Below are 15,422 nucleotides of genomic sequence, written 5' to 3'. Positions count from 1 at the left end.
TCTTTCCATTAGAAATTTTAATTTCTTTTTGTATTCCTGCTTTTTATTCCCCTGTATTTTTCGAACTGTCCTTGTATTTTATTCATCTTTATTTTCATACAGCTTTTTCACTGATATTCTTGATTACTATCCAATCCTTGTTTTGCTGTATTTTTTAGGTGGAACAGGAACTTAGTAAACCTAAACCACACATATAGGCAAACTCAGCTTACCTCTTCCTGTTTGTCATGGTGCTATATTTTTCTCGGGTTCATCTGTATATATTCCAGACAATCACCAATTCTGGTTTTCTGTTGTTTTTGGTTTTTTTTTTCCCCAGCTGAAATTCTACATGTGATCCCAGACCTCGAAGTATTAGATATCTCTATCAACAAACACATCGGTGGCAGCATGAAGGTTATTGCTCAGGATCTGAAAAATGTGCCAGGCTTGAAAGAGTTAAACTTGCATATGTGTGGATTAACGCAAGACAGCCTCCAGGGCTTAGGTTAGACTTTATGTTCAGAAAGACTTTCATTCCGAATAAATTGTACATCTGAAAACCATTTAAGAAAGGCAATGAGGTGGGATTTTGCTGATGGTTTGGCAGTATTAATGGGCAATCGTTATTTGCTGTTTGAGGATTGATAAAAGACTACAGAGACTTTCAGCAGGAGTAGCATTTATCTTCCCTGAGCTCAAGCATGTGAAAGTCAGTGGGGAGAGTCACCCTCCACACCATTTATCTGAGACACATCTTAGGGTAGATTAATGGCTCTCTGGAAATGCTTCCTCTCTCCCCAGATGGAACATAGGCAAGGGCACAGACAGGCTAGCTAACTTTTAACAAGCTAATACTACTCTCAGAGGGGAATCCAAATTCACCATTGTCACTTAATGAGTGTCCAGTGAAGCCATATGAAATGGGCTTATTATCTGTGTCTCCCTAGTGGAGGTCTTACCCATGAAACAATTAATTAATCGCACTAATTAGCACATCCAGTAGTCATTTCTGCAAAAGTCTGAGGATTGAATGGATCTGGGGGATGAGCTGGCCTCACCTTCACCTGCTCTTTTAGAGAAGAATGGAATTGCATAGATAGGGAGGCTTTGCAATATTACTGTATGTCTGCTGTGATTATACACTGAAGCTGAGCCTAAGCTTCAATACCTTGTGCAAACTTTGATGTTAAAATAAATAAACACTAAAGCTGTGACCTGTGCTATTGTAGCAGCTGGTGACCAGCATGCTTCCTTTCCCATTTCAGGCACTGCTTTACAACACCTTGCTGAGCTAAGAAAACTAGACATATCATGTAACAAAGAGATTGGTGGTGGCTTTAAAGACTCAACAGCTCATCTGGCCAGCTTGAAGAATCTCGAAGTCCTTGATCTCCACCAGTGCTGTGTAACAGAAGAGGACATGACCGTTTTGTGTAAGAACAGGTTGAGGAAATCCATTAAGAATGTAGGTTTTGACTTCTGAAAATATCTCAAAGGCGTAAGAGATTCTGCCTAACCTAGTCTAGCAGATCTCAGTATATTTTCATTAGGCAGCTCTGAAAGTGCAGTGTGGAGGTTAGCTTCCTCTGTCAATATGGAATGGTGTTTCGCTGTATCAAAGGAAATCTCATAGTGCCTGATCCCATGTGGAACCTGAATCCGCCATGATTCAGACCCATGATGTGAATGTAGGAACCGCCACCAAGCACTGCTTTTTTTGATAATCAGTAATTTTGGGAATATCCAGAGACAGTTCCCCTCTAGTATAAATTGACGTGGATCCAAGGTGCGTAACTGCCTAAAACACCCTTGGTGAACTTTAAGTCAAGTGGAGAGTGATGTCAGGAGATCTTGCACTGCTGCTGCTCTCTGTTTTATAGCAAAGCTGAAGACTGCAGTCTCCAGGTTGAATTGATCCAACTCATAAATACTATTAGGAAGAAAAATATATCTCCTATTCAATCAATGAGACAGTTTGTTTTTCTGTGTGCATTATCATAACTTTTTTATATTGGTTTTTACTCTGGAGAACAACAACAACAACAAAATATCCTTTACTGCCCACGTCTTACTTTCCATGATAAAGAAGATAATTTGAAAAGCTGCCGCTGAAGCATAGGGAAATGTTGACCATTAGTAATCATGACTTATTTTTAATTTCTTGACCCATAGAGAATAATCACATTAATATAAAGGAGTTTCAGTTAGCAATGACGACATTTGGAAATAACCCCACTCTCATTTAATGTTAAATTCCCTACTTCACCTAGCAAATTTCAACAGGAAGCTGTGTTCTGACAACCTTCCACACAGTATGTAAGACCTAATTTCTTAAGCATTCCTACTGAAAATGACAAGGCTATTTATGGAGTAAAACATTGCTCACCATAAATTTGAGTGTAAAAACTTGGCCTTGGTTTATAAAGAAATTATGTCAGGCAAATATACAACTACATATTTGTTCTGGATCGGTGACTGTCTAATAAATATTTCATGTTTTCACAGCCCAGATGATACCTTTACTATCCAGTCTTCAAGAGCTGAATTTATCCTCGAATACAAATGTAGGAATCTCATCTGATCCTCTTCTGGGCAGGCTCAGGTTTTTACCAAAGTTGAAATCTGTGGCCTTCAGCAATTGTGGTTTGAGCAAAGAGTCATTTTCATCACTAGGTAGGAATGTTTTTTTCAAGTGTGTCTGTTCTCTGTGTATCCTTGTGGGACAAAGCACTTCATTCTCTTCTGGCCGAACTCCAGAGATTGTGGTTACATTATACCACAGGTCCTGAGTGAAAAAGCCTGTAGTGAAGCCTGTACTTCATGGTACCTGGTTGCAAGGGAGGACCATTGTGTGTCTTCCTCCGTTATACCTGACTGGATGAAGTCCTTTTAGTCCTTTGTCTGATAGTGAGCTTCCCTAATTTTGGAAGACAAAACAAAACATGATTTCATGTTATGCTGTAATTAGTGTTTGGCCGTAACACTGCACTTGCAGTTTAGCAGGGTAAAGTTTTCACTAAATGTTTTTCACCTCACTGTGGGTGAAAGTTTCAGTAGAAGCTTTCTGGGATAGAGTTAAGCATGGGGCAGCGGAGGAGCTGAGGCAATGACTGCAGTAGCGGAAAAGATATTGCAAGGCCATGAAGGCAAGTCCAGTTTAACACAGGATATGTAAATTCAGCCTCTTTTGCCTACTTATTGCGAATCTCAGTGGATTAGCAGCCACACTGTCCCTTTGCTAGGTATTCCATATGGCACATGAAATCTAAGTACAGAGGGATCTCTTAGTTACTGTGCATTGTCCACTTATATTTTGTACTGTTTACTAGTGACATTGCGACCTATAGTAAAACTTGTCTGCCTGCAGCAGAAGCAGCAGCAAGCTAAACTAGTCTGAGGTCCCTGCACGAACACTACTATATTTATATCATTGCAATTATGTAAGAGTGACATCATGGAAATTGGTGTTGTCAAAAGATACAGAGCATTTCACCTTGCATGGTGAGTTCACAGAAAAAAAATGCTGTCTTTAAATTGATATGAAATGGTTTAAAACAAGCTGTTATATTGAATTGACTTCAGTGGGACAAGGTTAAGCCAATAACATAAAGAGAAAGACAAGAAACCCCTCCAGAGAGTCCTCAAAGATTCTATAGGAAGGCCCTTCTTATATTCTTTAAAGAGCACAGGAAATATTTTTTTCTGACTTTTATTAAGATAAGATAAGTCATTCTAAGCACAAGTAAGCAGCCTGTTAGGAGCCTATTTACAGGTGACTTGCCGGTGAGGTGTCTTTTGAGGCCATGTTGTTTTCTCTTACTAAGCAGAAGTTGCCGGTCTTAATCTTTTCAGCTGAGGCTGCCCTTCACCTTCCTGAACTGGAGATATTAGACCTTTCTTGGAATAAGTGCGTTGGTGGGAACCTAAAGCTGCTTTTGGGAGCACTAAAGCTTGCAACGGAGATTCAAGTGTTAAGACTGAGCAGCTGCAACTTGGTGGCTGAAGATTTGGCACTTCTAAGTATGTATAACATGGTATTTACTAGCAGTCAAGGAGCCAGGGCATTTAGACCACAATTCAGAAGGGACTTGTTCTATGTGCTGAGCATGTTTTTGTATAAATCAAATGAAAAGATGGAAAATACAGCAGTATTTTTCCCAGGAAGGGTTTTCATTTTGCTGAAGGCTGTGTGTCATATACATGCACAGTGCAAAACCTGAACAGGCTAAACATGCAAAGAATCATTTTAGCAGAGTTTTATATATTAATACAAAAAGAAAACACTTAGACAAATGTAGGTTTTATGTCTGTTTTTCATATCGGATATTTAAAGCTGCCTGTGAGGAGTTTTATTTTGCTCAGTTGCTGGTTTTGGGTTCAGTAATTTATGGGAAATGTACATTCTGGCAGCCGGTAATACAGGCACTACCAGCTCTCAGCCCATTAGGTGTGCTTCTCGAGTCAAACTACTACGGGAGAATTAAACCAGAAATATTTTTAGCCCACCTCTTAGCAGCTGCTGAGAAATACTGGAAAATAGGAACCCAATGAAGGAATAAATTTTAGGATCCTTTTAAAACCAGTTTATTTTATAATCATCCTTGTGATTCTGTGGGCCTGACTCACAGGTTTTGAGTGTCTAAGACTGGCAGTAGCTGTGTGACAGCTATTAAGGCCCTGTAATCTGAAGGCTGGTGAGATGAAGCCTGAATATTTTTGACTTTACAAACATCACCCTTGATGGGTGTCTCCTTTGCCCATCATCCATTAAGGATCCCAGTTCCCTTTAGGGTATATAAGGCCCATTACCCTCCCACAGTGAGAGGAGGCTGTTGTAATCATGCAACCTCATCTAGTTTTTCTTTCCTCTCTCTAAATCTCCCTGTAAAGCCTGTCTGCCTATTTTAATTGGCACTTGATATAACCTACTTCCAACTGACTCAAAGCTTTTCACATAATTTTAACCGCACGGTTCTGTTCCCTTTGAATTGCCTGTGTTTTAAATGTTGTACACTCCTTCAGCTGTGGTAGAGCGAACTTTCTGAGATCAACAGTGAGTGATTTTATGTTGCTGAGGAATTGAATCTTGCTGTGTGACTGCTGAAAGGCCTTAAATAATAGGGTATTATTTAGAAAGCTTTTAAAGCAATTGCCAGGACGTATTAGTTGTGTTTGTGTCTCTCATTTCTTGCAGCATTACTGACGCAGGACGGCCATCTAGCCAGATTACAGAAGCTGGATTTGAGTTATAATAACAACATTTCTGACGAAGGGTGGGTCGTTTTCTGTCAAGGCTTAGCGGGATTCAAAGAACTCTCAGAGCTGGACGTCAGTCTTCGCCCATCGTCCTGCCGTGACTGTGGGATGTGGTTCAGCGAGTTGTTAGCATCACTGACAAAGCTGCCTGCCTTGGCAGAGCTGGGCATGCAAAGATGGGTCCTTTCAGAATCGCAGCGGAAACAACTGGAAAGCTTTAATCAAGACAACAAACGAGACATTCGTTTTGACTGTTGATGGAGGTTGAAGGTTTCTGGAAGACCTTTCACAAGCAGCACATGAACCAAGTATTATGTATCTCTGGCTTAGAAGGCTGCCCAGTTTTTCATAATCTCATCTCATGAGAGCTCTTGAGATAGTTCCATAATTATGTAAAGCTGTTATTTAACTTTCTACATGAATAGATGATACAATTTAATAACATATCTTTCAGATTCTCTGGGCCATGCCTACACTGCTAGGCTGACACTACTATATATGCTTAATCTTCATGTTGTGAATACAGCAATGACTAGTGTCCAAAGAGCAGTGATGATTTCAGATGGACACACTGCAGGTTTGCCCATGGAGGGAAGTGGCCGGGCTGTGTGCTGTGCAGGTCGGTGGGCAACGTGAATCTGGCCTCGTGTATATAAGGAAAGTGCCTCTGATGTGAAAATACTTGAAACCTCTATGTTTTAGATTTTAGTTTCTCCTCTCCCAAAACTTTTGCCTCTTTGTGACTGCATTAAATCTACATAATTGTGACATTTGGAAAGCATCCCAACAACTCAGGATTATGTATTAGTCCAGTAAGGAAAATACAGAAGGAGCTGTTCTGCCTCTGCTCTGGCCCTTGATGCTATCCCATAGTGTAAACAAGTCCTGTGTACAGAATCAGCATAAAAATCAAGGTAAGAAACAGTTGATTGGTGTCTTGGCAGGTCTCAGGGGCAAGGGAAATGCTGTGGTAGGTTAAACCAGAGATACGTCCTGCTACCTTAGCAAGGATTTTGGATACAGAGCAATCCGTAAGCGTTCTGGATAAGGCTATGCAAAGACTTCAGGATACTTCAGAGATGCTCCTTCTCATCCTGAGCTGTTTCAGCCTTACCCAGACTGTGCTTTCTGTATGGACCCTTTTATGACATGCAGTACAAAACCAAACTTCCAGATCCAAGAGTCCAATCTAGAGCATATGAAAGCCAGTGGGAGTCCCTGCAGTGCCTTCATGCTTCCTGCATTCAGGATTAATCCATTAACCTTCACAATACCTTGAGACGTAGACAGTGTTCTTATCCTTACCCTAAAGATGAAGAAAATAAGCAAAATCTATTATTCAAAGCCACAGGGCAGCTTCTAGCTAAGAGCAGAGCACCCTGCTCTGTGCCCAAGACTTGTTAGAAAAAGCACCAACTCAGGACATGTAAGCGGCTCCTCCTTTTTTCATCTGATAATTTTGGTTTTGGCATTTTATTGTATTTGCTTACACAGAGCCGAATTCTGTCTTAGTCACTCATGTCATGGAGCATGTTAACCCACACGTGAGCTCAAAGACTGCAGGGGGATTATTCATTGGTAAGGTATTTTAGGAAGTAAAGATATTAGATCTGCCCACTGAGTGAGGAGTCTTAGAGAAATCCTGAGGCAGCTTGAGGGATAAAGTACTGCTCAATTAGCCCTGAGTATATCTACATGCTGCAGCAATCTCCTGGAGGAGAGGCACAACAGGATCATTCAGTGGTGCTTTCCTAACTAGCTAGGACCTCTCCCATGCAGAAGCAGATCAATATTCAGCTTTCAGTCTGGATGACCCTTCCAGCTGGGGTCAGGGTTATAACCAGCAGCTGACCATGCTGTGCTGATACCTCTTGATCGTTTAATCCATGAATTCCTGTGAGGGTCTCTATGGACTTCCTGCTTCCAGTTTCAGTTCCACTTGAAAAGTGCACTTGGCTCCCCCAGCTCTGAGAAATGTGAGATGAACTGGAGTGTCTTTGTCAGAGGTAGCAGGGTATTGCTGCAGTGTGGGATCGGTTATTTTCTACAGAGATCCTCAACCTCTGAAATGAAGCAAAGAGCCCCTGTTTCATACAGGGGTAACAAGAGAGTCTTTCAAGCAGTGACTCAAGCCAGGAGAGTTATTCTGATGTGGAAGTACCATCATCTCTAACAGCAGCACAACAACCTCTTCTCTTAATTACTTGCCTTCCTGTGACTTTCCTCCTCAAACCTGCCTTTGGTCCAACTGGGAAATTGGTCCTTCGTCTGTTCTGGAAGACCTCCAGAATTTCTCTGAATCACTCCTTTCCCACTTGAACCTCTCTCTCTAATTCAGTAAAGCAGCTGGCCCATATTTAATGTCCGGTATCTGTTGTGATCTTACTGGCTGAACTGGACTTCAGTCTTGGGGTTTCTTGCTTTGTCACAGCTGGGTTCCTCATTCTCAGCTCCAGAGCACAGTACAGACTCACGGCTAGCAACCTCTCCACTTGCTGTTCGTGATCCCCTTCTCAGTCCTTTGCCCTCTCATGATTCTGACATACCTATTGTGCCACTAAAAAGCTTTTATTAAATCACTTCTATTAAATGTCCTGTCTATCTGCCAATCTTCCAGGGAATCTCTCTCTTCCAGTGATTGACTCCTCAGTAGTCTCTGAATCATCCTTTTCTCTGTTCCTCTTTGCCTTCACTTTGGGTGAAAAAATTTCATGAGACATCTCCAGATAATCAAAACAGCATCAGTTATGTAGTAAAATGGAAAACCAAAACTGAGACATCCCACTTTTCTGCACTGCCAGCTCTCTCCTGCCAACAAGCATATTAATGAGATTTCAGTATCAATTGATCCAAGAGCCAAATGGAAATAAGATCCATTCCCTAGAAGCAGACGAGCTGCAGCATCCAGAGAGCACTACCTGGAGGTGGAGCTCTAAGAAGAGCTGAGTCTCGGTGTCCTTGCCTTTCCCACCTCCTTCCGGATGCCACCAGCTTCTCCGAGGCAGACAAGGCGAGGGAGAGCAGGGCTGCGGTTCCAACCCGCCAGTTAAACTGAGTAAAGGGTTCTGCTCCTACCCACTCGTGCATTTTGAATCTCCACAGTGGCCGGTCCCACCTTTATGTATGCCACAAGTAAAACTCTGGAGGGGTTTAAGGAGTAACTGAGCAATACAGAATAAAAACTAGACAAGTTGCCTGGGACAAACACTTATCTGTAAAGTGCTGTGGAAAGGCATGGTTGTGTATAAATTTGGCATGCTAGGATTATAGTAAGAAGCGTTTGTCATGGTTCTTTTGAATAACAATGGTGTTACGGCATGCCAGGACCCAGAATCATTGCAGAATATTGCGTTCTGCAGACTCTGCTTTCAAATAAGCCTGTCGTACACAGACGTTTTACAAACTGTCACCAAGCTCTCTCAGAGATGAGCTAAGGATTTGACAGCTTGCAGTCATGCCAAATACTATAACTACAGATTGTCAAAACATCAGTGAACAGTTTTGCAAAAGTGTAGAGATACTTATAAAACAGCTTTTTACACCTCTGTAAGACAGGATGGTAATGCAGGTTCTGGTAGGATTGCTTATGTTCTGACTGCCTGGAATCCTCCTCCCTATTTCCAACCAAGGTATTGATAATTTCTGAATGTAGAACTCATTAAATAACTGATAGTAGGTGGGGCCACAAATGTTGTTTCACTCTAGGTACGGCTGTACCTCACTGACTGGAAAACAGATTTCTAAGAATTGCGTGTGAAAAACTTCGGGATTCAGAACAAAGAACATGACATTGTACCAGACTCCTACAGATCAGAATAATTTCCAGTTAATCAGCTGCCTTAATGCTTTGAGATAACGAACATTCAGAAAGAGACATCTCAAGAATGCTTCAGAATCTGCCTGAATCAGCTGGAGTCAATGTTGACAAAAACACAGAAACAAAACTCAAAAAATCACCTGTTTTCATTATAACACTCCCTGATTCAAATGCTTTAATACTGCTTGTCTCCTACTCGCTTATCTCTGCTCACATTTGCTGTTCTTGTAAGTGAAAAGAGCTCTGTGCAGTTTAGTGCCCTAATACCAGTTTTGGCTTCTGATCCTTTTACAGGCTTCTCTTCTCCCTTTTGCTTTCTTTTCCTTCTTTCTTTTTTTTTTCCATTAGATTCTTAAGTGTCAAGAAAGGTCCAATTGCCTTCTGGTTCATCAACCCATGCCACAAACTTTGGATCTGAAAAAGAGAGAACAATCCGATTACCTGGAGGGAAAGGGTAAAAGCAGACAGTCATGTGGAACAGTATTGCTGGTGGATATTCTTGACACAAAAAGCCAGGCACATTGTGGTCTCCAAAAAACCCCTTTTATTCAGTATTAGACTACATTGTTCGCAGCTAAGATAGACTGCCGGCCACCTGGCTTTTCCTTTACTCTGTGTGTTATGTTTTTCAAGAGGAATTTCTTAGCAGGGAGGACACTAGCACTGTAGTCCTCCAGACCCTTTGATTAGAGCAGTAAATTATCTACAAATCTTTAAATGTCACCTTTTAGTTCAGAAGAGCCGTTTGGGAGAAACACATTCATTCATAAAGAAATTACAGACGTTACAGAAAGAAAGGAATAATTTAGAAGAATCAAAGACTGAGGATTTGCCTTTCCTTCCTTCTTGCTCTGTAGTTTTTCTGAGCAATTCCATGGTCCATTGGTGATACAGACTGATGTTCTTTTGGGATCGAGATCTTTGGGAGTGGGATCTTCTTGGGAAGAAAGAACATTTCTTTTGGGAAAAAAACAACCAAACACAAACCCAAACAAAACCACACAAAAAAGTGTGTTTTGTTCAGTGTGTTTTTACGATGGATCTTCAACTCTCTACAGTCAAAATACAGTCAGCAAGAGTGGAAAATGCCACCTGCAGTTAGTTTCATCTATAAGCAATGCCTTGAATTAGAGGATCTGCCTTGTTTTTAGACACACTAACCATTCCCCTTCCACTGGAAGCTGTAAGGGCTGTTCTGTGCCTGCTATGACCTGGCGGGGCAGTGACAACCTTCTGGAACGTTTCTGAATGATGCCCAGTGCTGTATTTCCTGATGGTTCCCTATATCCTACCTTAACTTGATCAGTGACAGAAGTACTACTCTGGCATAGCTGATGCAAGCAGTGCTTTAAGACATTTTTGATCTTGCTTAGAGTACCCTGTAGGTTGTTCTGCAAACTAATCTGTCTAACTGCAAACAAATCTATGACTAAAAACACAGCTTTGTATATATATTGTGGTGGCTTTCTTAACACCCCTACTTTTAAGTTCATTGCCTTTTTACACCGTTTTTCCCATAAGTATTCCCAGCTGGCAGATGTTCCCTGACAGCACATTTCAGTCGGAGGGTCTGTCATAGGGTTCCCATCCACAAGGACCAGTTCCAGCTAGTGAAGACTGTCCAAATCCTTGGGCAGCTGGGAGAGGTGATTCTTCTGAACAAGCAGGTTTTGCAAACCCGAACACACAAAAGCAAACACAAACAACGGGAATGAAGGGGAGCATTCCCGCGTGCTCCCAGTAAACAGCACATGGATGAGGCACAAACATTTCCATCAATGTCTGTAATGAATGTGTGTGTCGAACATCTCACCAGAGCACTTAAAATTCAAAGTATCTGCTCCCAAATGTAGAAGGATGGGACTTGGGCTTTCCTAGCAAAGCATTTACTTCACTACGTGAAGAATATTCACCTGGCAGCCAGGTGGCCAAATCCAGCTTTCAAAAGTCCTGCTAATTGGCACTCCAACAGTGCTAGTGAACTAAGCCACACAGAAATGCAATGAACTGGGAAAGATGGAACGACTGCACTGGGGAGCACCACCAGAGAGCTGGTTCCGCACCACCCCCGTGGAGTCACTGGTGCTGTCCTAGCGGGGCTTCTCACATCAGGGGGTCTGCTTGGAGCTGAGCTCTGGGGAACACCCGTTTCCTTGGACTCCTGAGGTTGAGGTGGGTCATGGGGGAGGACCTCCTGTCCATTGGCTTTTGCACAGCACTTCCCCCACCCTCCCAGTTCCTAACTTTTATCCTATTTGGCTCCCTTACAATTACAGGATGAGCCCTGAATGATGCACTGCATTCCTTCCTTGTTTCTCTCCCTCCTTCTTCCAAAATACTTACTGGTACTTGTGTCCTTAAGGTCACAAATACAATGACTATTTTTCACCTTGTATTTGGCCTACAGAGTCTGGGAGCTGTTTAAGAGATTGTTGGGACAGTCAAGTATTTTCAAGTGGGTCAGTCAGCCGATGGCTGCAGGCAGGTACTTCAGACAATTATTCTCTGTATGCAGTTCTTTCAGATTCTGGAAAATATGTGCGCATAGCTTTTAATAATTAAAGGCTTTTTCTTTAGCTTGGTATATAATCAATGTACAGAGAATATCAGTAAGTGCGGAAGTAAGGTTTATAATCTGAGCTACCATTGGGATGACTACCAAGCACATGAGTTTCAAACACTGAGTTTTGATGTTATTCCTATTGTGACAGCCTGATGCCGCACCATGTACCTAAAGAGATTAGGAGAACCTTCAGTCCTGCATGTGGGAGCAGCGGAAATCCACGGAAGCGCCACAGATGCCACAGCAGACCAAGATCTTCCCCCTTCTATTGCTCCTACCTGCAATTTGCTGATGTCTTCTGGCAGACTTGTGAATTTAATTCCTTTATCTTGTCCCAGGTATAATCTCTCTAATAACTCTAGGAGAAAGATTTCCTTTGGAAAGATACTGAATTGGTTTTCAGACAGGCAAAGGCTTTTCAAATTTGACAGTTCTTTTACCTCCGCAGGTATCTAGACACAGTCATTAAAAAGATACATTATGTCAATTAAACAGTAAACCCTGGGATTTGTTTTGAGGGAAAAATCTCCAAGGAAATGCTGCGGAGCTGCATTACTCTTGATGGATGAACACAGAATATTCTGCTCATTAATATAACATTATACCTCACAGTATGGTGGAAATCTTGGCAAAAAAACTCCATGTTGTTTCCTCTGCTGGAAAGATTTCTTATGCGGTTCATTTTATTTCTTAGCAGAAACATTAGTCTGCTTCTTCATTTCCTTTGTATGCACAGAGCAGGGGAGAGTAATTTGAATGAACAAAATCTGAAAGTGATTCTTTTGCAGAAATTACTACTTCTGTAAATGTAACCTTCAAGAAGAAAATCACGCAAGTGAAAATCTCCTTGGAAAAGAAGCGTTGCATTATATAAAAAGGAAGGTGTATTCTAAGCCCTAAAATGAGTATGTCCATGAATACTGTTACACTTATAATAGCACAGCTTCAGGGTACATAATTGCTCATTATCAAATGAACAACAAATGTTAATGGTGTTAAAGACATTAACAATATCACATTCATTTTTAAATTGCCCTCTGCTCTGTTTCAGTTTGTGATATCTTGATTCTACACAAATGCAGCTCTTATTTTCCAGTGTACACAGAAAAAAAGACACAAAAAGACTGAAGCATTCTCTCCAGTCATTATTTCATCTTTACAATTCAAAACAAAGGTCAGTGTTTCCACATTCTTGCTTTTTCTCCCTGCCTGAATACTCAGATGTCAGTGATAATGAATAACGAAGGCTCAGCTGCGTACGAGGTAGAACAGGCTTTCTCACTGTAGTAGGGAAAAGTGGCACTCAGCTGTAATGAAGAACTTAGATTTTGCAAAAGGGAGGTATCAATAAAATAAAAATGAAAACAAAGGAACAAATACCTATCGTATGTGGTTGCCATCCAGGGCCAATATTTCCAGATTTTTCATAGTGCATATTCCTTTAGGAATCTCATCAAAGCAATTTTCACTCAGATCTAGTATCCTGACACCGGTTAATCTGGTGAAGGACTCGGGTGCTGCGTGCAGTCCGGTGTTCCTCAGAGAAACACAGGAAAGGGATGGCCAGCAGCAGATTTGGTGTGGGAACTTCTTCAGGCTGTTACCAGACAGCCTGAGTACTCTCATTTCAGCGAGATTCTTCAAACCTGGGGGAAGCTTGTGCAGGAGATTATGAGCCAGATCCAGCACAGCCAGCTTCTGGCAGTGTTGCAGTGTAGGAGGAATGGAGGGTAAGCTATTAAAAGCTAAAAATAGCTTAACTAAGTTTGTCAAAAAGCCTACCTCTTCTGGGATGAGACTCATTAGATTTTGTTCCAGATCTATTTCTAAATTAGCAATATGACAAAGCTCCTTGGGAAAACTTTTATATCTATTTTTCTGGAGGTAAATTTCCTTGCGTTTTGTCAGGTTCACTATTTCTTTAGGCAGACTTCTGAGATTAGTGTCAGAAAAGCCAAGCAGTTCAACATGATGGAGGTATTCACAGATCTGCACTGGGATTTCGTGCAAGTTTGTTTTACAGAGCCTGAGCTGACAAAGGGACGGCAACTTGCTGATAACCGGCAGCAATCTACAAGAGAGGGGGTTGTTACTTAAATCTAAAATTAGAAGACATTTCAGCATCCCCGTTTTTTCACGTATGTCCTGTATGTGATTCTGATCCAAGTAGAGGATCTTCATGTGCCTCAAGCGATTGATGTCTCTGGGGATGCTTACAACCAGGTTCTTTTCCATGTGCAGGTCTTCCAGATATTCTAGACTCAAGACCCCCAGCAAGAGCATTCGCAGAACAGAGGGTTCCTGTCTGTGACACATGTGGGAGAAAGAGCTTCATCCTCTGGCACTTCATTCACTGGTATTTCTTGTGCAGTCTGACCACAGTTATCCTCAAAACCAACAGAGTCAGCTTTGGGGCAATGAGTGCTCCCTGTGCTGGCCTCTTGGCTCTGCCGAGATTCAGCCGTCTCTGTTCCTTATTTTTAATTTCAGAAGAGAAGAAAATTTTAAAAAATCAATAGTATCTTCCTATGCTAATAAATACTGGCAGAATTCAGCATTTAGGGACAGGTTCTAGTCTCAAGTTTTACCCCTGCAAAAAGCTGCTTGTGTTGAGATCAAATCCTGCAGTACATACAGCCGGACCATATCTTTGAATCCTGAAGTGCCCCAACTGCCAAAATCAGAGGGTGACCTTGGGAAGTCAGAGCAGCTAGACGAAGTAACCTCCTTGAATCCTGAAGGCCTATATTTACAAACACTGGCTGAGATCTGTCTTCAGCTATGCTGACTGCAAAACTGGAAGAGTCCTGATGTAAAAAGGTGGCACCTTCTCCGGTGGTTTCTGAGCCAGGGAGATGCCAGTGAATCTGATATCTGATAATCCTCGAAGCTGTACTGCTGCTGATAGCGAAAGAGCCAGAGGTGGGAAGGAAGTGAGCTCTGACGTCTGGATGAAAGAAACAACTGGCATTTAAGGAATGATAAGAGAGAAAGCGGAGGTTGAGAAGCAGCTGTCAGTCACCTTCCACCTGATGCCCTTTTCTCTGCTGCCATAACCATGCCGGGAGGACGTCACGTTTCCAGAGATGGGTGATTTCCAGGTGCCACCAGGACACGGAGGAAGAACCGAGTGACCACCGTGGGGAGAGCTGGGCTTCCCAGTCCAATTCAGATGTTGCACAAGGGTATTTTCCTTTTTTATTGGCTCTGAGTTCAGGACTCGTGTGTGAGTCCCACACGCTGTGGGGCAGGAGAGCGTGTGATCCCAGCCCACGCCCTCCTGCCTAGAAGGGAAGTCGGTAGGAGGATTTATTCGGTGGAAAGGACCGGCACAGGCACCTTTGAAGTAACTGCTAATCCGTGTAACCACGGAAATTTTTGCAAAGGCTCCTTGGAGACCACGGGCAGACCGCTAGGTAAATACTCCGGGGGGTGAGCTGCCAAAACTGCCCTCACCTCACCACAGAGGCTGGCCACCATAGCTGCGGCTGGGCCTCCGCCTTGGGGAGGGCTCAGCACCGCGCCGGGCTGGGGCGGCAGCAGTGCCTCCTGCCAGGGCACTGGCTCCTCTCGGCGGAGGGCCAGGGATGCCCTCCTTGGAAATGGGCTCCTTTTCCAACCATTATTAACCTTGGAGCAGCCTGGCTCGGCCGTGGGGCAGAGCTCGCCCGTGGGCCTCTCACCGTGGGTTGACGTGGGGAGAGGACGCGGGTGTGGCTGGCTCAGGTAGGCCTGCGGAGGTGGGGGGCCCAGCAGCTCTAAAGGGAAAAAAGACCTGCTTGTACGAATATTAATTCTCTGTTA

At 42.6% G+C, this 15,422-nt stretch overlaps 3 protein-coding genes across 8 annotated transcripts in view; 2 read left to right on the top strand and 1 right to left on the bottom strand.

Moving 5' to 3' along the window:
- Positions 1 to 6,006, top strand: part of LRRC31 (leucine rich repeat containing 31) — a 33,011-nt gene extending 27,005 nt beyond the window's left edge. For all 6 annotated transcript variants that reach the window (XM_064457965.1, XM_064457962.1, XM_064457963.1 and 3 more), the window contains 5 exons: positions 320 to 487; positions 1,248 to 1,415; positions 2,488 to 2,655; positions 3,835 to 4,002; positions 5,177 to 6,006. In XM_064457965.1, the coding sequence (XP_064314035.1) occupies positions 320 to 487; positions 1,248 to 1,415; positions 2,488 to 2,655; positions 3,835 to 4,002; positions 5,177 to 5,496 (992 nt within the window). In that variant the 3' untranslated portion in view covers positions 5,497 to 6,006. The remainder of the gene's footprint in view (positions 1 to 319; positions 488 to 1,247; positions 1,416 to 2,487; positions 2,656 to 3,834; positions 4,003 to 5,176) is intronic.
- A 3,337-nt stretch (positions 6,007 to 9,343) lies between these two features.
- Positions 9,344 to 15,098, bottom strand: LRRIQ4 (leucine rich repeats and IQ motif containing 4). Its single transcript, XM_064455886.1, is given in 8 exon segments — positions 9,344 to 9,469; positions 10,537 to 10,786; positions 11,438 to 11,483; positions 11,486 to 11,582; positions 11,897 to 12,070; positions 12,999 to 13,918; positions 13,921 to 14,091; positions 15,080 to 15,098. Coding segments are annotated over 8 exon segments (1,803 nt in total).
- LRRC34 (leucine rich repeat containing 34) overlaps positions 13,953 to 15,422 on the top strand; it is a 21,393-nt gene continuing 19,923 nt past the window's right edge. Inside the window, exon 1 of the mRNA XM_064457968.1 lies at positions 13,953 to 15,034. The gene's annotated coding sequence lies outside the window, so the exon portion shown is untranslated. The remainder of the gene's footprint in view (positions 15,035 to 15,422) is intronic.

This window comes from Phalacrocorax carbo, chromosome 7 (genome assembly GCF_963921805.1).
Source record: "Phalacrocorax carbo chromosome 7, bPhaCar2.1, whole genome shotgun sequence".
Taxonomy (NCBI): Eukaryota; Metazoa; Chordata; class Aves; order Suliformes; family Phalacrocoracidae; genus Phalacrocorax; species Phalacrocorax carbo.
The sequence above is the reverse complement of the archived record's forward strand: the minus strand, read 5'-3'. Positions and strand labels throughout refer to the sequence as shown.